General features: G+C 53.7%; 1 protein-coding gene across 5 annotated transcripts in view; it reads left to right on the forward strand.

Annotated features, from left to right (window-relative positions):
• The window catches only part of SEPTIN9 (septin 9), a 164,269-nt gene that overhangs the window by 86,374 nt on the left and 57,242 nt on the right, over positions 1 to 20,653 (forward strand). For 4 of the 5 annotated variants that reach the window (XM_066234077.1, XM_066234079.1, XM_066234078.1 and 1 more), the window contains one exon: positions 530 to 1,171. In XM_066234077.1, coding sequence (XP_066090174.1) covers positions 530 to 1,171 — 642 coding nt within the window. Of the gene's footprint in view, positions 1 to 529; positions 1,172 to 14,114; positions 14,137 to 20,653 lie in introns of those variants that run through there. The other variant, XM_066234084.1, reaches the window with a different exon arrangement.

Raw genomic sequence — 20,653 nt, forward strand, 5'->3', positions numbered from 1 at the left:
TCATAGACATGACCCCATGGTCACTGGCTTGAGCCCAAGGTCACTGGCTTGGTTTGAGCCCCCCCCCCCCCCCACTCAAGGCACATATGAGAAGCAATCAATGAACAGCTAAAGTGCCGCAACTATGAGTTGATGCTTCTCAACTCTTTCCCTTCCTGTCTCTCTCTCTTTCTCTCTGTAAAATAAAAGAAAGAAAAGAAGAAAGAAACCAGAGGCTCCCCTAGAGCCAGACATACTGATAGGAAATACAGCTGGGCCCACAAGGTGGTCATGGTGGGAGAGAGGCCGGCGCCCCCTGGCTCCAGCCTTTTCTCTCTCCACCAGACACATGACTGCTGGTGCCTCTGAGTCTCCTGGTAGAGGGGAGCTGTCCCCTTTTCTTTCTGAGAGGTGAAGGGTGCAAGAGTCTGCCCAGGGGTCCTGGCTGCAGCGTGCCTGCCAGCTACCTTCCGACGTTCACCTTGGGCAGGATGTTTCCTGGAGTTCCCAAGCCATCTGCTCATCACACTCTTCTCTTTCTGTCTTTCAGCCTTGAAAAGATCTTTTGAGGTTGAGGAGGTCGAGACGCCCAACTCCACTCCACCTCGGAGAGTCCAGACTCCCCTACTCCGGGCCACTGTGGCCAGCTCCACCCAGAAATTCCAGGACCTGGGTGTGAAGAACTCAGAGCCCGCTGGCCGCCATGTAGACTCCCTCAGCCAGCGATCCCCCAAGGCTGCCCTGCGAAGGGTGGAGCTGTCGGGGCCCAAGGCCGAGCCTATGTCCCGCCGCACAGAGCTCTCCATCGACATCTCGTCCAAGCAGGTGGAGAACGCCAGTGCCACTGGGCCGTCCCGGTTCGGGCTCAAGCGGGCTGAGGCACTGGGCCACAAGACACCGGAGCCCACCCCGCGGAGGACAGAGATCACTATAGTCAAGCCCCAGGAGCCAGCCCACCGGAGGGTGGAGACCCCTGCCTCCAAGGTCCCTGAGGTGCCTGCCACCTCCACTGCTGACCCTGCCCCCAAGAGGGTGGAGGTCCAGGTGCCCAAGCCAGCTGAGGTGCCTGCCTCCCCTGTCCCAGCCCAGACCCTGGAGAATTCAGAGCCCACCTTGATGTCTCAGCTACAGAGCATGCTGGAGCCCAAGTCCCAGCCCCACTTGGCTGAGGCCCCATCCAGGAGCCAGGAGGGTGAGTAGCGAAGCATAGGTGTGGTGGTAAATAGGGGCGGGAGCTAGTTTTGCCATGGAGTCTTGGAGAAAGAATCTGGATGGGGAGGGGCTGTGCTTTTGTGAACACCTAGAATTTACAGGGGTGAATGACCAAAGGCTCCAGGCGGCAGACTGCTGGTTCTTCCTGTCCACAGAGGATGGATCAAGATGCAGCAAGTTGGACTTGAGTTAGATTTTGGAAAGAGCCTCTGGGTACCAAGGGGCCCCTTTTAGTCACAGGCCATGCTGTTGAACCTCTGCTGTGTGATCCTTATGTGGCAAGGGGCTACAGTCTGGAAAGGAGAGGCAGTGAAGGGGGTGTTTGAGACCCAAGGATGGGCTCTTAAGTTCCCTGGATTGCTGAGCCCTGGGGAGGAATTGCAGGCAGCCCTGTTGAGTGCCCGGCAGAGGCTGAGGCCCAAGGCTGGAGGTAGGGGATTTCCTGCTCTCCTGAGATTTTTACATTGGATGGTCTTCTACCTCCTCCCCAAGCAGGGAGCACTGTGGCCAGAGGCAGGAGAGCAGAAGAACTTCCAAACTCTGCACCCTGAGATTTTCTGGGTCTTCGGGAAAGGTCCCCTTCCTGCAGCTATGTTTGGGAGTGCTTTTCTGGTGAGGGGCGGGGAGGGAAGCAAGGGGTTCAGGTAAGGCCCTCAGAGGACCAAAACTGGACTTGGGTTCACTCTAAGCTTACAGGGGAGGCAGCGCCGATCCCTGTGGGACACTGGGCCCCTGGGAACTCTGGGCCCTGTGACTCTGAGCTTACAGTCTGTCCCCGCTGTACACTAACTTCCCATCTTCCTCCCCCACCTTTGGCAACTACCATTATACTTCCTGACTCTATTAATTTGACTACTTTAGGTCCTGCATGTAAGGGGAATCATGCAAATTTGTCCTTTTGTGTCTAACTGATTTCACTGAGCATAATGTCCCTATGGTCCTTCATGCTGAAGCATGTGTCAGGATTTCCTTGCTGTTTAAGGCTACTATTCCGCGGTGTGTGGAGACCCCCTGGGATTCGCCCACCAGCTGCTGATGGGCGTTGGGTTGCTCCTGTATTTTGGCACTTGCGAGCAGTGCTATTGGGAACATGGGCATGCACATGTCTCTTCATGTCCCTGTGTTCACTTTCTTTTGGTTTTCCTTGTTGAGTGAGATTTTTCCGATGGTCGGTGGACTTGGGGAATGGACGGCACTTGGCTTACAATGGCGTGGGGGTGTTGGATGAGCTACTGTGCTCTGTTCAGTGAACATGTGACTGAGTAGGTTGGGGTGGGGGTGGGGTGAAGGGCTGAGACTCAGAATTTCCTCTGGTGCTGGATCATGCTGAGCAGCCCAGACTGTAGGATCATGGAGGTTTTTCTGTTCCTGGGTCTGTGTGAGTCTGTGTTCTCGCTCCCACAGACTCACACTTAAACCTGCAGAGCCACTCCTGGTGTCCTGTGAGGATGAAGCCATGGCCAGTGTTTGGGGAGTGGCCCGGAGTCCATTTCCTCATGGTCTTCTGTTGGTCCAGTGCCAAAGGCCCTGGACACGGCCCTGTCAGGGCAGGGGCAGGGGGTGAGGTGTTCACACTCAGCCTAGTCAAACAGGATGGAGTTGAAAGATGGTCATCACTAAGCCCTCCAGGTCTTGATAACATCTGGTGTTGGATGTGCAAAGGGATGGTCCTGGCTCGGGGGGATGTGTAGAAGGGATGTCTGCTCAGGGTGGCACTGCCCTGGGCCATCAGGCAGGCAGGACACAGCCTTAGGGGTGTGCAAGATGACCGGGCCAGCTCGGGCTCAGCAGTGGGACTGCAGGAGCAAGATGGTGGTGGTCAAACCCAAAGCAGTTTTGGGGGAGGCTTTCCAGTAGTGTGGCCCCTCCCCTAAGGTTTGAAGACTTGGGCTTGAATCGGCAAAGGAGGGGAGAGAAGAGCATACCCACCGACCTGCTGTCCATCAGTATCAGAGGTGTCAGGGAGCCCAAACTAGAGGAAACTGTGGAATTTCTCTGTGGAAAAGAACTTAAATGTCTGAGAGGGCATGAGAACAGTCAGCAGCATCCCAACCCTGCTGCCCTCAGAGCACAGCCCACGCGGAGGGGCATCCAGCTCTGTGTGGAGGGACCAGAGGCCTGTGTGGCTGTCCTTCAGACCCCGGAGCACGAGCTGGGGATTGGGGTGTGTGGCAGTTGTGTGTGTACATGTGTGTGAACTCACATGTGTGCCTGTGCCCTGATCCCCATGTCTTACTGCTGGGTGGGGAGAGGCTCTCTGAGACCAGTACTCGCCTGTTGAGAACCTTTAGGCTGGACAGACGCAGTTGGACTGGGTGGGGGGACGGGTGGGGGTGTGCTGGAAGGGGGTTAGGACAGATGTGTGAAGCAAAGCAGAGGAATGCTCTGTGGAGGAGTGGGGCTTGGGTGACTCACTTTGGGAGGATCATTCCTCTTATGACAGTGCTTTAGAAGTCACTGTGGAGTGAGCCACCCTCAGGCTTGGAAGTACTAGGGCACAGGGTAGGGAATGTGGCCTAGACCTGCTTAGTCTTAGACCTCCAGGCCTGACGTCCTGGGCAGGTCTGCATGGAGGGCAGGCTTTCTCAAAGGAGGGTATTCCTGGAATCCATTGCATTGGCTTCTGGGGCCCCAGGTCTGAGTTCCCACACAGCCCCTGCTCTGTATGCTTCTTCTTTTCTTCTCCTCTGTTTCTGGTCTGCCCAGTCCTTCCAGATGCACATCCGGTTCTCCCTCAGCTTGACTTCCTGTCCATCTCTCCTGCAGACCAGGCACTCCTGTCTCCTTCCGCCCTTGCTCTGGGGGCTGAGAGAGAGCTCTGGGAAGCCTTCCACCCTACAGGCCCTACTCTGACCACCCTTCATGGCACACTGCCCCTCACACCTGGGAGCAGCTGACACCGCAGGTGCAAAGCTCTGTGTGTTCTGATCAGACTCAGTTCTCTGCATCTGCCTCCAGGAAGCCTTCTAGACTGGCTATGGGTGCAGGGCGAGGTCTCTTAGGACCCCAGCTGAGTTGCTCCCAGATTGACCTCCCTAAACATGGCACTGATGAAATTTTGTTCTCTGAGCCTGTACTGGCTCACTCACCCCGGGGCCTCCACAGTTCCTCAGCTCCTCCTGCCCTTGTCCTTTCATGGACTCCAACAGGCCACCTCTCTCACAACTGTTCTGATCTGACCTTCTGACCCCTGGCTTTGCTCCTCTTCACATCACTGTTTTTTGAACTCCTATGCATCCTTCAAAGCCCAGTTCAAATGGCACCTCTTCCATGAAGCTCTCCCACTAGCTGGAAGTAGTCTCCCTCCCTCTGGTTCCCAGGCCTTTTTATGTCTTTCTCATGTCTAGTATTTTGTATTTGTTTTGGAATGTAAATTATTTGTGCAGGAACCCTCTTTCCTGTGCTAGAACTTTTAACATAAAAAGTAGGTTTTCATAGTACCTTCTCTTTAAAATTCAGAAAATATATAAATTAGGAAGTCCCTAATTCACCCGTAACCCAGCTATTTCCACTCTTAAAGTCTGCTATATATTCTTCAGAATTCCCTCCATGCCCCCACTGGGTTCTAAATTACTTGAATTTTTTGTTTTTAAGAATCCCATAAGCCCTGGCCAGAAAGCTCAGTTGTTTAGAGCCTCTTCTTAAAGTGCAGAAGTTGCTGGTTTGATCCCTGGTCAGGGCACATACAGCAACAGATTTATTTTCCTGTCTCTCTCTCTCTCCCCCACCTTTCTTCTCTCTCTAAAACTCGCCTGACCAGACGGTGGCGCAGTGGATATAGTATCAGACTGGGACACGGAGGACCCGGGTTCGAGACCTCGAGGTCGCCAGCTTGAGTGCGGACTCATCTGGTTTGAGCAAAGCTCACCAGCTTGTACCCAAGGTCGCTGGCTCGAGCAAGGGGTCACTCGGTCTACTGTAGCCCCACAGTCAAGGCACATATGAGAAATCAATCAATGAACAACTAAAGTGCCACAACGAAAAACTAATGATTGATGCTTCTCATCTCTCTGCGTTCCTGTCTGTCTGTCCCTGTCTTTGACTCTCACTCTGTCTCTGTAAAAAACAAACAAACAAAAAAAACCCCTCAACAAATTTAAAAATATTAATAAGGGAGAAGAATCCCATAAGATAGAAGATACTGAGAAAGTGGCTTTCACATAGTAGGTGCTAAGTAAAATAATGTTGAAGGAGTGAGATGAGATGACTTTTTTTGTTTCACTTGCAGGCAAATGCAGGGACCCCAGGGATCCCATCAGACCCTTCAGGATCCAAGCAGATACTTTTCTGATCAAATAAGAATCACAGAGATCTGACCCTTTCCACTCTGGCACACTGGGTTCTTGGTTTCTGAGGCTGCTGCCACATCTCTGGACCTGGCAGTCTCTTTGTTGTCCCTCTGGTCATCTCGACTCCTCTCTTGGCCTCAGGGTGGGGACGGCCATGCCTCTTCTCCCAGGGCCCTGTTCTCCCCCTGCCTTCACATGGGTGGCTTAGGGTGGGGCTGGGCTGCAGAGCCCAGAGTCATGTCTGCGGGCTGCTTGCTGGCTTTGCCGCTCCCCAGAAGCCACCCTCTGGCTCCATGGCTGACACCAGCCAAGTTTCCCAAGGTGGCCTTATAAGGTGGGCACTGGCCACTCACTCAGGGGCCTGTTCTTTGCTGTGGATAGATGCTCATAGAAGGTCCTGAGGGAGGCCAGGGTGACAGGGCCAGGTGTCGAGTGGGGCGTCCCGCACCAGGACCCCACTGAGTTCTTGGGCGAGTCCCGGCTTTACCCTATGGGACTTCACTTTGCTCCCCCTGCCTTTAGTTGTTTCTCTATCTGTCAAAGGAGGGAGAGGCTGGGCCTACTGGCTCGTATGTGGCTCAAACTTTCCAGGCTTCCATTCTGTGGTTGTGCCAGGGGTCACTTATGGTAGTGGGCAAGAGATTGGGGTGGGGCAGGCTGACTGTCTCAGTAGGTGTTCTCTCTGACTAAAAGCATCTACAAATGCTTTTATTGTCATAAGGAAGGCACACTCCTTCTCTGAGCTGTCCGAGGCCTCTTTTATACCTAGGTCAGAAGCAGGAAAGCCCCACTTATGGGGGGACAGGAGGACCCTGCTGGAGGTGTGGACCACCCAGGTGTGTCCTTCACGATGGGGCAGAGTGGGGGGCAGCGAATACAAAGAACCCACCTCTCTTGTCAGCCCACCCACAGTTGCCTGCCAGGCCCAGCCTAGTAGTGAGGAGGACCGAGGGGCGATCTGGGGAATGCAACCTCAGCAACTGCTGAATGCCTTAAATAGAGAGGGCACAGCTGTGGGAGAGGCTGGGCCAGGAGGCAGGCCCTGGAGGCGGGTCTCCACTCTGCCTCCCTAGAGTGGGTGCTGTGGCCCTGACCACCCAGCCTGGCCCCAGGATGGAGCGCAGGCCCAGAGACACATGGTGCTGGGCAAGGCCTCCCAGTGCTGGAGCAGCTGCTGGAAGAGGAGCTGTGTCTGCATCCATGGGCTCCCAGGCCCAGGACAGCTGCTGGGAACAGGGGTCTGCACAATGGAGCTGCTGTCCAGGGGATGCGCCCGGGCCAGACAGCCACACTCTGTGCTCTGTGGTCAGAGGGCACATTCAGCAACAGAGGAGTGCACTCAGATCCCGTCCTGGTGCCCCAAAGTGTGAGCAGCCCTGCCCAGGCCCTGGGATCTGGCAGCTGGCCTGGAGGATGCCACGTGGTTCACGCTGGCCTGGTGTGGGCTGTGGTCGTGTGTGGCACGGCTTCCTCATGTATTTTCTCCGATCTGGCTTTCCCTGTCCTGAGCTTTCTGTGGGTGTTGCAGTTGCCCCCTTGGCATCCCAGGGGCACCCAGAGCTACAGGTTGTAGGTGCTGAGCGAAGGGAGCTGGTGCCCGGGTCTGCATGTCCATTCTCTGAGCAGGGGAGGGGGATAAAAGTGCAGGTGCTTCGACATTACTGGGTGACTCCTGTGGAACCTCTGGACTCTAGAGAACCCAGTTTGGAAACCCCTGGTCTGGTCCAATGCGGTTCTGAGAGACCAGGAAGACATGAAACCAGAAGTGGCCGTGAGGTCACCAGGTCCCTCCCCTCTCTCCACACCGACCCACAGACGCTACAGCTTCCCAGTGTACAGTGTTCGGGCCGGGCCCATGTGGGAGGCCTTGCCCACTTGTTTGTGGGGGAAATGACCGAGGGGCATGGCTTCACCCTCAGATCCTTCCCTTGCCCTGCACCACGGGCCTGGAGACCAATGCTGAGTCCGTTTTCTCGTTGCCACAGTGGACGTACTCTCTCCAGGACAGCATCTTCAGAACGAAAATGACACCACAGAAGACTTCCCGTGGGCCCCAGTCCCCTGCAGGCTTCTGTGAGATGAGCACATGGAGAACTAAAGGCTGCCCCTACTTAATGGGTGGGTGAGGCTTGTATTTAAGTGCCCTGCTCCATGTGCCCAGCTCCTGCTGCCCCTTTATCTTTAATTCTAAAAAAACAATGTCTGGCCATCGTCAGAAGAGGAAAAAAAAAACACAATGATCATAAAATTTGGACTGAAATCTGTCTCTCCTGACCCTCACCCCTTCCCTAGGAGTCCACGTTCATGGCTGGGGTGCTGCGTCCTGGATTGTGCACGCGCAGACAGTCCTTCAGGGCACGCACAAAGACGTCTGTGTAAATATCGCAAAGGCTCTCTGAGAACACAGATGGAGTCAGCCTTCTGCAGTGGGCTTTGTTTTCCCCATTTTGTGTCCCTGTTGTGTCTCTGCTCCCCACCTGTCCCTCTAACAGCTGCGTCCCAGACCTCTGTATGGTCCCACAGACCATGTCCAGCTTTTCATCATGACGAACAAGGCTTTGACAGCACCTCTCATTCACATGGGTGCCCATGTGCCTGTCAGCCAGACCTCCAGAGTGTGTGTTCTGCACCATGGATGTGTGCCTTTAAGATTTTGAGACATGTTGCCAAATTGGCCTATAAAGTGTTTTCACCAGTTTTTTGCCCAAATGTCAGAGAAGTCCATGGACCTTCACCCAGGCTGAGGTGGTAGGAAGGCATTGGACTGGTGTTTTATTCTGCGCATCTTTAACTATGTGAGGAGGGGTGCCTTTTCCTGTGTTTACAGGCTGAGGCCCTAGGCTACCTGTAAAGTGCGTATACTTGTCCTTGGCTCATTTTTTCCCAGTGTTGATCCTTTTTTAATTTTAATTTTTTAAAATATTAATTTTAGAGAGAGAGAAACATCAACTTGTTGTTCTACCCATCCACACATTCATTGGCTGATTCTTATATGTGCCCTGATGTGGGATTGAACCTGCAACTTTGGCATATTAGGTAGCTCTAACCAACTGAGCTACCTGGGCAGGGTGATTTTTTTCTTTTGAAAGAGTTCTTGGTATACCTATGCGGTAGCTGGTGCATGTTATTTTTCCCAGTTGTTGACTTTTAATTTTACTTCTAGTGTGTTCTTCCAAACAGAGATTTTTTTTAACCATTAGGTGGTCAAGTTCATTCTTCTCTCTTTGCTTTTGGGGTCATGTTTGGCTTAGAGGCTTCTGCATTCCGAAACCGTAAACAAGAATCCCACCCAGGTTCTCATCTAGTACTTTTATGGTTTCATGTCTATGTACTGAAATCAGCCCATTGGAATTCATCTGGCTTAAAACAGTGAGGCGGAGATGTGAGGTTTTTGCACAAATACACTGCTCACAAAAATTAGGGGATTTTTTATTGCTTCATAGTCATTTTAAAATATCCCCTAATATTTTTCTTTTAAAAGACTTTATTTATTCATTTTTAGAGAGGAGAGAGAGAGAGAGAGAGAGAGAGAGAGAGAGAAGGGTAGGAGCAGGAAGCATCAACTCCCATATGTGCCTTGACCAGGCGAGCCCAAGGTTTCAAACTGGCGACCTCAGCATTCCAGGTCGACACTTTATCCACTGCGCCACCACAGGTCAGGCTCCCCTAATTTTTTGTGAGCAGTGTATACGTAGGCAGGCGCAGTCTCTAACATGTGGGACATGTGCATGGGTGCTGTTTTTGTCCATTTTCGTGTCAGTGTTGTGCTGGCTGAGCAAAAGATAAGGTGGGTGCGTTCCTGTTTTCCTCTCTGTTCTGGGATATCTGTCACAGCAACTCCATCACCTCTGTGTTCAAACTCTTAAAGAAGTCACTAGTGAAACCATCTAACCCTGATACTTTTGTGGGAGTCTAAACACTTTAAAAACTTTAAAAAATTTTCCATGGTTCTATTTGAGTTTTTTCTCTCATATTATATCCTTTTTCTAGCAAAGCATTCTGTCAGCTGTTTAAAATCCCTCTAATTGCTCAGAGGTGGTCATATGTGGAGGGGGACATGGGGGCTGGCTTTCTGAGGCAGCACACCCATCCACACAGCTCAATTGCTGCCCCGGTCCTAGTGCTGTCTGTCTGCAGGGGTGGGCTGTGTGAGGTGATGTCCTGGGGCCACTCTCTCTGCCACACATGCATGCCGTGCAGCGTGCTGGGAAGGTTGAGTTCAGTGCCCCCAGCCCCAAAGGTGGAGCCCTTTTGGAGACAGTGGTGGGGCGGGTCTTGACGGGGGCAGAGTGGTCCAGGCAGGTAAGGGGCTGTTGGGTTACAGGAATCATAATTTTGATGCTGCTCAGAGAGCAGCTTTCAAACTTAGACTGTAGCTCCCAGTGAAATGTACATTTTATAGCACAAACCAGCACACACACATGTATAGACTGGCGTGTATGTGTGTGTGTGTGTGGTGTGCACATAAATAAAACAAAAGTTCAGTGGAGTAAGTCTCACCTTTACTGAGTGCCTGCTGCCCTCTGATAGTCACTTTTTTTTTTTTTTTTTGGAGGGGGAACTTTCCTTATTTTAAAAGAAAATTCTTATTGAGAGTTTACTTACTTAAAGTGGAAACAATTCAGTAGTTGTTAGTATATTCACAGGTTGTGCATCTCTTTCCAATTTTAGACCACTGTTATAACCTAAGGAAAAGTTTCTGTCCCCTTCAGCTGGCCATTTCTATTCTATCTGTTTCCCCTGGCCTTAAGCAACGACTGGTCTTTCTGTCTATAGATTTTCCTATTCTGGACATTTCTTAGAAATTGGATCATACAATATATGGTCTTTGTTTCTGGCTTCTTTCACTCAGCGTGATGTTCTTAGGGTCCATCCATGAGGTAGCTAATGCATTTGGCTTTGAACCTTTAGTGGGTACAGCACCTGCCTGGGTGGGTCAGTGGGGCTGTAGGGGGCAGAATGCAGCTGCAGCCAATGGCAGTGTCTGGGGGGGCAGTGGCAAGAACAAGGTCCTCCTTCAGAAAGCTCCGGGTGGCGACAGGCTGGAGCAGCTCCCCCTAAAGGGGGTGTGACAGGAGCAGAGGGTCCCCTGCACACCCAGAGATTCAAAGGGAGCCAGAGAGTTAAAGGGCAGGAGTATCCTGGCCCCTCTGAGGAGTAACATGGACGTGCTGGCTGTGGATAGGGTGAAGGATGGTTGTGTGTGCCCAGGGGCACTGTCTGGAGCCAGTAACCCTGACCAGGAGCTGAGCAAGGGAAAGGTCTCCTAGGCCATGGCGGGGGCAACGGTCCAATCCTGAGTCTCCTGAAGTGCAGTGAGGGCCCTTGTGGCTGGGTCCCTGGTAAGGCTCTGGAGAGCCGCCCGCAGAGCGCCATCTGCCTGGGTCTTGGGGCAGTCAGGCTCCACACAGGGACTCCATGCAGAGCACCCAGACTTTGAGTCCAGAAGTCAATCCATCATCCAGATACCCCTAAACACATCATCCGCAAGACCATAATAACCTGGGGCGCCCAAGTTTGAGCTCCCGTGTGGTACATTTCACGCATTCTGAAGAACCATTGGGAGGCCTGGCCTGTGGTGGCGCAGTGGATAGAGCGTCAACCTGGAACGCTGAGGTTGCTGGTTTGAAGCCCAGGTTCACTCAGTCAAAGGACGTATGGGAAGCAATCAGTGAATAGCTAAAATGAAGCAACTGCGAGTTAATGCTCCTCATTCTTTCTCTCTCCCTCTCCTTCTCTTTCTCTAAAAATCAATCAATAAAAATATATGGGGGTGAATCCTGATTGGACTGAGGTACTCTTCTCATTGCAGTGATTGGCTCAAAGATAGCAGGTACCAACCCAATCAGGGTAAAGCTTTTCTTCTGGCAACAGTGGACAAGTGATCCAATCAGAGCAAAGCCTGATATTTTTGTTTAATGACTGGAGAAAAAAAAATCCCTCCTGTTTGGGGTGTGCATGTGAAGTCTGGAACACGCTAGCTTTTTTGCATTGGATTCTCTTTTTTTTTTTAAGGAATATTAATGAATGGAGGAACACAAATAACATGGCCACTTTCAAACATACTCTACATTGCCCTTCCTGCTGGCTATCAGATCCTCTGAAAAAAAGAAAAAGAAAGAAAAAAAATATGTGAATGAAAAAAGAACCACTGGGTTTTACATCCTGGCCCTAGGGTTGACAGGCCACTTAGTGCCTCAGTTTCCCCATATTTGAAAGGAGAGTGACAACAGTCCCCACCTTCTCGAAGTCTTATAGGATGACTGTCCTGTTAAAAACTGGGATTTAGAGCCAGGCAGCCTGAATTCCAATTTGGGCTCTACTATTCCTAGTCCATGGCTTTGGGGCAGTCTTGCCTCTCTGTGCCTCAGTTTCCCCATTTGTAGAACTATCTTATCAAGTTGTTGAGAAGTGCACTGAGTGGTGCCTGGAGCATTTCGACTTTGTTTATTATCACTATTGAGCTGGGCGGGCAGCAGGTGTTGGTCAGTTCTTGGCATCACCAGCACTGATTCTGTGCACCTCTGGGTGGAAAAGCCCTGAGTGGTTTGCAGATGGTAAGTCGAGGGGACTAAACCTTGAAAACTGAAGAGGAAGGAAGAAGAGGCAGGTGTGGGGGACAGTGGACAGCACTTCGGGATGGGAGAGAAGCAAGAAGACCAGGTCAGCTCTTAGGACTGGTGTCCTGACAGTACAGTGGGCTGGGGGCCCTTGACAGTCAGTTTCCTCCAAGTTCATTGCGTCTCTGGGCCAAAGGAGGCAGGGGTCTGCCAGTTCCAAATCATGACATTGGGAAGGCATTAGATACTGGTGTGGAGCACCAGATAGAGAGATGTCATATGTCTCAGTGTGTATGGAGTTCTCCACAAAGCCTAATGTGTGTGCTGTACATGTTTCCAATTGAAGCTTCAAGGAGAGCCTGAAAACTTTGGACCAGACAGGGGGTGGTTAGTGGAAATTAATTATACAGAGCCATTGTGTTTATTCACAAATGTCTACTGTTGTAAAATACAGATTTGTGTATATTTTTTCATGTTCATTTGGGGCTTTTTTAGGGATGCTCCCAAAACTTTTGTTTCCTGCCTCCAAATGTCTCTAAGTTCCTGTTTCAAATCTCCTTTCCTGGGTCCCTGGGCCCCAGTCTTCCGGGTGGGGTGGGGCAGCTTCCCACTGTGAGGACACCTGCAGCACGGGTGTTCTGGTGTTGGCCGTGAAGGTGAAGAAGGGAATATGTTGGTGAGTGCAGGTCACAGAAGCCTGGTCGCTGTGGTTTAGCCAATGGGTGTGTTCTTCTGTGTCATGGAGCCCTGAGGTGGGCGCTCAGCACTGTGGGTACCTGGGACACATGCTCAAGCTGTGACCTTCCACCTGTCGGGCCTTGCAGGTAGGGGCTGTGTTTGTTCTTCACTCCAGTTTCCTGGTGGTGAAGGGGGTGCCCTGAGATTGCATACACGTTGGAGCCTCCCGACTCACAGGTTGGGATGTGCATGGCACCTCAGACAGATGGGCCAAACTGAGTTCCCAGAGAGGGTGGCCTGGCCAGGTGTGGACTGGGATGGTGATGGAGTAGCCCTGGCCCCCTGGGAGTCCTGCTGCAGGTCATTCTTTCCCGGGTCCAGAGCTCAGGCTGGAGGGCCCCTCCTGCTCATGGTGGGAAGGCAGCCTTGCCTGCTCCTCCTGAGCCAGCTTTCTCTGCAGGCCGGCCTCCAGTTCAGCCCCGAGGGTGCAGCACAGCCTCCTCCTTTCCTCACGGACCCAGAGGCTCCGACAAAGGCATCCTCTCTTGAGTGTCATTTGTGACCTATGGTCCCTGCTTCCCATGTTGGACCTTGGGACCTAGCTCCTGGGGTGTGTCGGGTCTAAGATGAGCCCCTCGTGGTGCAGGAGGCACAGCCAGGAGGCAGAAGTGCTGGCTGTCGTGTCCGGGCAGGGTGGCCCGTCCCTGCCTCTGAGCCCCCCGGTTGCCTGTGTCAGCGCGGCAGCCAGCTCTCCTGGTCAGTTACAGGCTCGTTTCCTCTCATCCATCCTCATGTCCACACCAACACCTCATGCCTCACCTCTTGAGGCAGAAACAGGAGACCCATGAGGTGGAGGCCACTGTTTGAATGGAGGGCTTGGGCAGTGGTGGTTCTTCCCCCTTCTACCCTCCCGCAGGGCGGTCACACTTGCAGACATAGCCTTCTCTTGCAGAACTTGGGGTTTCAGCTTCCTCCTGTATCAGGGATGAGGAGCATGTGACAGGCCAGGGACTGAACTAAAGGGGCAGGAACACCCATGGTTACCACTAGTCACTATGAGCCCAGAGCTTGCCTGAGTTGTGGCATGACCCCTGCTCTCTCTGCCAGGGGCAGTGTCTGACTCCCTGCACACTCCAACCGTGCAGCCCTGGGGGAGGGGGAGAAAGGACTCTATTTTCATGGTCAGGATGACTTCCTGCCAAGTTCTGGTCTAACATCAGGCTGGCCTGCCTTAGGTGGTGGCTCTCTGCCAGCCTGCCCGCTGACTAGTGTGTATCTGTATATCTGCCTGATAGGAGCAGTGGGCAGGGCACACAGGGCTCAGCCTACAGAGGGCTGAGGCACCTCCCAAAACATGGCCACCAATTCGTCACTGCCTGCCTAGATTTCTGGTGCCTTGGTACCCTCACTTCCACCAGGTGAGTTCAGGCTGGGTGCCTCAGGGTGTGGGTGCATTGGGTTTCTGGTCTGGGGTGTGGCTGGGAAGGCTGGCCTGTGGTTCAGTCCCCATGAGACATACAGCTTTAGTGGTGGGTGACTCTGTCCAGACCCAGAAGGTCTGGGAATGTGGGGCCCAGGGAGCATTCGAAGCTGTGTTCCTGTTGCATGGTCTTTGGGGCAGGGAGAGGCCGTTCCTTCTTCCTCCTGCACATTCCTGCTCCCTCCTGGCCTTCCCCTGCTCCCCTGCGGCTCGCCAGCTGGCATAAGCATCTCCTCTTCATGTTCGGAGGACTTAACCCGGTTCTTCCAGGTCCAGGTTCCTGCGGCAACAATTAGTGAAACCTTATCTTGGCTGGGCGGCCAGGTGTGGGCAACCTAATGACACTGGCTTCCAGGAACAGTAGTTACTTCTGTGATCCCATTTTCCAGATTAGGAAATCAAGGCACAGAGAGCTCCAACCAGTTGTCTCAAGCCCCACAGCTGCTGACAGTCTGGGTTTGCACCCTGGGAGAGCCTGGCTTCTGAGCTGGCCTAGGAGGCAGCAGCAGCAAGGTGGGGGTTGGAACTTTCTGCTGGCCACCCAGGAATGGGGACCGGCCAGTGCATGAGGCTGGGTCCTGACTGGATCTTGGCTGACATGCTGAGGAAACCAGACCAGCATGATCCTTCTGATATAATGAAAGAAAACCCCAGTAAGAGAGACTGGTATTCTCCTTCCTCTAGCCCTTCCACTGCCCTGAATTTTGAAATAAGATCCTGCTTGTCAGGAGGTGAGTGGGAACAGATTACAGAAGTCCTGCTTCTCTCCCCTAATCTCTGCTGCTCACTGTCATGCCCGGTCAGTCCAGTCCCAGCCAGCCTGGCCCAGTGTCTCCCTCTTACGCCCTCCCTGCCAGCTATCTTTCTCTTCCCGCCTCACAAGACCAGCCTGAATTCTGCTGGAAGAACCAATAGATGTTTGCACTGGTGATGGGGAAGTGTTCCTTTTTTGTTGGGGAGGGAGCTGATTTAAAACTACCCTGTGATCTCCAGGCTGGCCTGGGGAAGAGCGGGAGACAGGGCTGTCATGCCAGCATTCCTGCCCTCCAGGTTTGCTCTCTGGCCCTAGAGCAGGTCCCTGCGGGTCGCTGTGCCATCTGTCTTTGTATGCAGGGATGGCTCTTGCAGGCTTGTTACAGGTCATTGATCTTTCTGTTGGAAATCAAGCAGATCCCCTGCCTGTCTCCTTAGGCTCAGATGGGCTTCTCTCCCTGGGGGCTTCCTCTAACCCCACCAGGGTGAAGATTGGACATGGATGAACCTTACCCATAGGGATTGGCAGCTTCCTCACTTACCCCACAATCGAGAGGCCCTGGCCAGAGGCCCTGCCCAGCCCCATAGGGTGCTGGGCTCAGCTCTTGGAGGGTGTTACCTGGACTAGCACAGAGCCCTGTCCACGCTTCCTGGATGCCGAGGCTGGGACCCTCGGAGCATCAGAGGGAAGGTCAGGTGGTGGAGCCAGTGGGAAGGCAGCGTCTCCACTCTTGTCAATGCTCCGTCTCAGCCCAGGCTGGGTGGCCACGAGAGTAGTAGCCACCACATGGCTTTCTGGGTGGTTAACCCATCTGCATGGCCTGGGGGACTGGTGAGAAGCTTCCTTGAGTCCCCTCATTTCTGGTCTCTGAGCCTCAGGAGCAGGCTCCCAGAGTCTTGCCTGGGGGATCGAGGTTGAGGAGGCTGGAGTGACTGTAGGGTCTGGGCAGCACAGGGGCCTGCCAAGCCATTTGCTCTCATCTCCCAGGACCCTTCCTTCCCCAGGGAGTGTTCATGGCTGGTCCCAGGGAGCGGAGCTCTTAGCCACATGAGACAATGAGGAAGCCCACAACCCTGGGCGAGACCCAGGGACAGAGGGCACTCACAGGCAGACCCTCTGGGCCCTGCTTCTACTTGCCAGGCTTGCGTTTCCTTGGCATAGCTCTGGATAGTTCTGACTTTGAAATGCAGCTTCCTGGGCCTGAGCCCACCCTTTGGAACCAGGGTCTCTTGGGGGGGGGCAACTCTGTGAAAGAAAGTTTACTAAACACAGCTCTGAATACCCCTCCCCTGCCCCTCCCCCGCTTCCCTTCTTCTGGGACCTTGGCCAGGACTCGAGGCCTGTGTCGCCAGGTGAGGACGGTGGGTGCTGAGGTGACATATGCGTCTTAGCTGGGCTGTTCTCCCAGCTAAGAGAAGGTGAGAAACCTCAGCCCCCTGAATGTCTGTTCTCAGAATGCTCAGGAACCCATCAGGTGGCCCTCCGCACCCCTGAAAATGGCAGACTCGATGCAGTGTTTGTGACCATGTGACCCAACTTGCAGTCTCTTGTCCAGGAGACTTGAGAGAAGTGGTCCCAGGCTAGGTCCTGATTGGAGGGAGGGGGCCAGGTTGGCCCCTGTCATTGCCCAAGTGACCTTGTCTCAGCAATGTCCCACTTCCAAGATCGTGGCTCTGAGAAATCCTTCCCATGGCCACGCCCCCTTCCTCCCACAGTGGGACTTCCACAGGTTCCAGGGAGCCAGCTGACACATTTGGCCTGGATTATTTGTTTTTGAACAGGAATGAAAAGAGAGAGTAAGAAAGTCGGGAGGTGTTAACTGAGTGGGGGAAGGTCAGAGAGAGGGGAGGAATGATCTGGAAAGTCCAGGCATGTGCTTTTGAAACGGGTGCCAGCTCTGAGATAATCCAGGGTGGCGGCCTGGCCTGGGCCCTGCCCACGACTGACAGGCCGGAGGGCTGCCCTGCCAGCTCGGCCTGGGAGCCTGCCCTTGGCTTGCCGGCCGCTGCTGTTCGTGCCCAGCAGATTTGTTTCCGTTTTTTGGGACACCATGGGGGGGCTGTCATTCCCCTCCCGGTCTTCATTAATATTTCATTAATCATAGTGACCACTTACTGCGTATTTAGACGCTCTAAGTGCCAGGCTCCACGCTTTGTGGGCTTCTTGGGATGTGTCTGTGTAACAACCTTAGAAAATAGTTACTGTTGTAGAGGAGCCAGCACCGAAGCACAGAGAGGTCAAATAACTTGCTCCAGCCCACACAGCAAGAAGGGGCCACTGACCCATTTTAGTATTTGAACATAGAGCTGTTGGACTCCAGAGCCCCAGCTGGTTGGTCACTGGACACAGGGTTTCTGTGTCACCGTGATAGCCTCTGGTTGGGCTACTTGGCTCAGCAGGAGGGTCTGTGGCCCAGTAGTTGTTCCATCAGGTAATGTGAACACCTTTTAATCCACCTGGGTTCTGGCCCCTCCATGGCCTGTTTGGGTAGTAGGGAGGGGACCTCAGGAGTTGAAAGCCCAGCAAGCACAGTCCTGCCTGGTTGACTGTCAAGATGCCCCTCAAGGGTGCCATGAGGTGTTCACTTAACTGTTGGATCACAGAGAAGCTGTTTCAGGCTGCATGATTTGTTGTTGACTTTGTAATGTGGATGGAAGGAATCCCTGATCTCTCTCTGCCTTTGGCAGGCCACTTTAGCACTCAGTTTCTTTGCCTGTGAAATGGATTGAAGGGTTTTGGCAGAATCAATGGGAAGTGTTGCACAGAAGCCCTTTGTGTTGCGTGCTGGATCCCTTAATAAATGAGCATCTGGTCCCTTCTGAGCCCAGCCCCGAAAGGAGACTGTGGGACTCAGCACTCACTCAGGGGAGGGAGCTGGAGGATAGTTCGACCCCTGCTCCCCGCTGGCCAGCGTGGGTTCCCCTTGGGAGAGGGGTAACAGCAGGTAGAGTCTGTGCAGAGTAGGCTGGGCCCCAGTGAGCTCTCTTCCGTTTCCGGGAGTGTGACCTGTGCACTTACCCCCTCTCCGGGGGGCTGTTCCTGGGCCCTTGCCACCCCCAGTGCAGCTCTGACTTACACCATGTGACGGGCCTGGGAAGATGGACCCAGCTGTGGGAAGTCATGCTGACGGGGGACTGAGTGTACAGGGGAATCCAGCTGCACAGGAAGCCAGGCCAGCAGCCTTTGGAAATCTCCAGGCTTTGCAGGCTGGACTCCCAGTGTGTATTGCTGTGAGGCCCTCTCCTGCCTGCAGCCAGAGCCCTTGACCCCTACCTGCTGGCTCCAGAGGTCCAGGAGAGGGATGTGGCTGTCTCCCTACGGTGGCTACCCATGCACAGTGGAACTCTGGCTGTAGTTCCTGCCTTCCCTGGCCCTGTTTTGGCCATGGTGCCGCTGCCCTGGGGCTGCCCATACAGGGAAGGGGCCCCTGCCAGCCCTGTACTTTCTAATACTGGCCTGACTTCAGCCTTTGGGTGGGGCTGTGTCTGCGCTCAGTAACTGAGGGACCCCAGGGACCCAGCATGCATGTGTTGGGAGGCTGGAAAGTGGAATCCACCCACCCCATCCATGCACCACCCATCCAACATTTACGTGTGTGCTCACAGTCTGAGCATGAAAAAAAGCCGTGTTTGGGGCTTGGAGCCAGAAGTCGCAGGGTTAACCCACGTGTCTGATGCGGGCCATGCGATACTGGGCCCACACAGCTCTGCTGCCTGTGAGTCCTCATCTGTAGGGGGCAGCGTGATGTGCAGGTTATGTGGGGCCCCCGGGTGGCCTGCTTGAGAAGTGTGTACCTGTGAGAAGGTAGTCTGTGGTCACACAAGTGGATGTGACACAGAACAGTGAATCAAGAGGAGCACAGGGGTCTGGGCAGGATGGATGGGGTGTCCCCCGAGTGGGTTTCTTAGGCTAGCCCAGGCAGCCGGCCATTTCCTCCCAAGCCCACGCCCCAGTCCTCCTGCTTAGAAACCAGCACCCTACCTACCCACTGAGTTGCCAGGCCCTAAGAAATCTGAGAAGCATCCCGCTACACATGGCTACTTCCAGCAGATTCCTGAACCTGAGTACTCTTGTCCCCCTGCTCCAACCCCTGGCTTTCTCCCCTCCAGAACCAACTGCCTGTCCTATGCTGTTCCCTGCAGTCTGATCCCTGTAGTGGCCTGCAAGGCCTCCCGTACCTTCCCCAGAAATACTGACTGAATTCTAGGGCAGCACAGGAGGTGAAGCTCCATCTAACTGGAGCAACCAGGAAAGACTTCCTGGAGGAAGTGGCATCTTGTGGACCTTAGAAAGCAGGTGCAGAGATTAGAATAGAGGGCAAAGGGGCATTGTCACACCTCAGCAGACAACCACACATGGCGAAGATATTGCCAGTAGATGAATTGCTGGTGCCCACGGTCAGGCAAGGAATCAAAGAGTGAAATGCCTTATGCTGGGTCCACAGGGAGGCTGAGGTCCCAGCCTGATCAAAGGCCCAAGGTCAGAATAATGGCTGTAGGCACAGCTCATTGTGGGTTGGGTCTGTCTGGCCTTAAACTCCCACCCAGCTCGGGTGCCCCAGGAATGGTGAATGGAGGTGTTTGTAGGGGACCTGTGCAGCACAGACGGACTGATAAAAGGAAGGGAAGGGACAGAGGCGGGCCTCAAAGCCTGCCCAGCCTGAGGCTCTGGGAGGCAGTCAGGAGAGAACCCCGGGGACAGAAGGCAGGATGAATTAGAAGCCTAGGGAGGGAGAAGTGACCAGGACCGGATTTCCCACTAGTTAGAAGGGGTGCCCCAGCCTGCCTCCCCAACCCGGCCCGTCTCTAGCTCTTGGGCAAGTATCGTGAATGTGTTTCAAGGGCAGGGTCAGCTCCAATGCCTTGGTCACGGCTGCCTGCAGCACTGGGTTGAAGTCAAGGGAACATTTCTTGGGGCCTGTGCATCATGTTGGAGCAGCTCGATCCACCCCAGTCTGTTTAATCGGCACCCCCTCTCCAGCTCATTCACCTTTTTGGTTTGATCCATTTATCACTTGTTTTCACCCCACAGCTGCCACATATCTCACCTTCTCAGTGTGTCAGCTGGCAGGCTTGGTGATCTCCATGTGCCTCCTGTAGCCCCACAGCCACCCAGGAGGCCAGTGGCTGTCACTGGCCTAGAATCTCACAGCAGGTACCAGTATTCAAGCCAGACCTCTGACCTCAGGGCCTTTGCAGAAAACCAGGCAGGACACAGGCAAAGAAGCAAAGTGCGAGAACCAGCCCGCCTCAGCATGGGCAGGGCGGCCAGCACAGACTGGCATAGCTGGGCCACCAATGGAACACCAATTGTCCTGTTTGGGTTCTCATTTGGGGAGACATACACAGTGGGCAGGACTGTAGGCTCTGACCTACCTGTTTCCACTTGCAAACTGGGTGACCTTGGGTACCTTCTGGGACCTTTCAGCTTCCTCCTCCAAGAAAAGGGCAGTTAACAATCCCTACCTGTCAAGGCAGGTAGCAGCAGCACATGAGAGATTTGGAAAAGCTATGCCTCTTGTTGACCTATGGAAGTAGGTGGCTGTGCCCGACCTGTGGTGGCACAGTGGATAAAGCGTCGACCTGGAATCCTGAGGTCGCCAGTTCGAAACCCCAGGCTTGCCTGGTCAAGGCACATATGGGAGTTGATGTTTCCTGCTCCTCCCCCATTCTATCTCTTTCCTCTCTCTCTCTCTAATAAA

Source organism: Saccopteryx bilineata, chromosome 6, assembly GCF_036850765.1.
Source record: "Saccopteryx bilineata isolate mSacBil1 chromosome 6, mSacBil1_pri_phased_curated, whole genome shotgun sequence".
NCBI lineage: Eukaryota > Metazoa > Chordata > Mammalia > Chiroptera > Emballonuridae > Saccopteryx > Saccopteryx bilineata.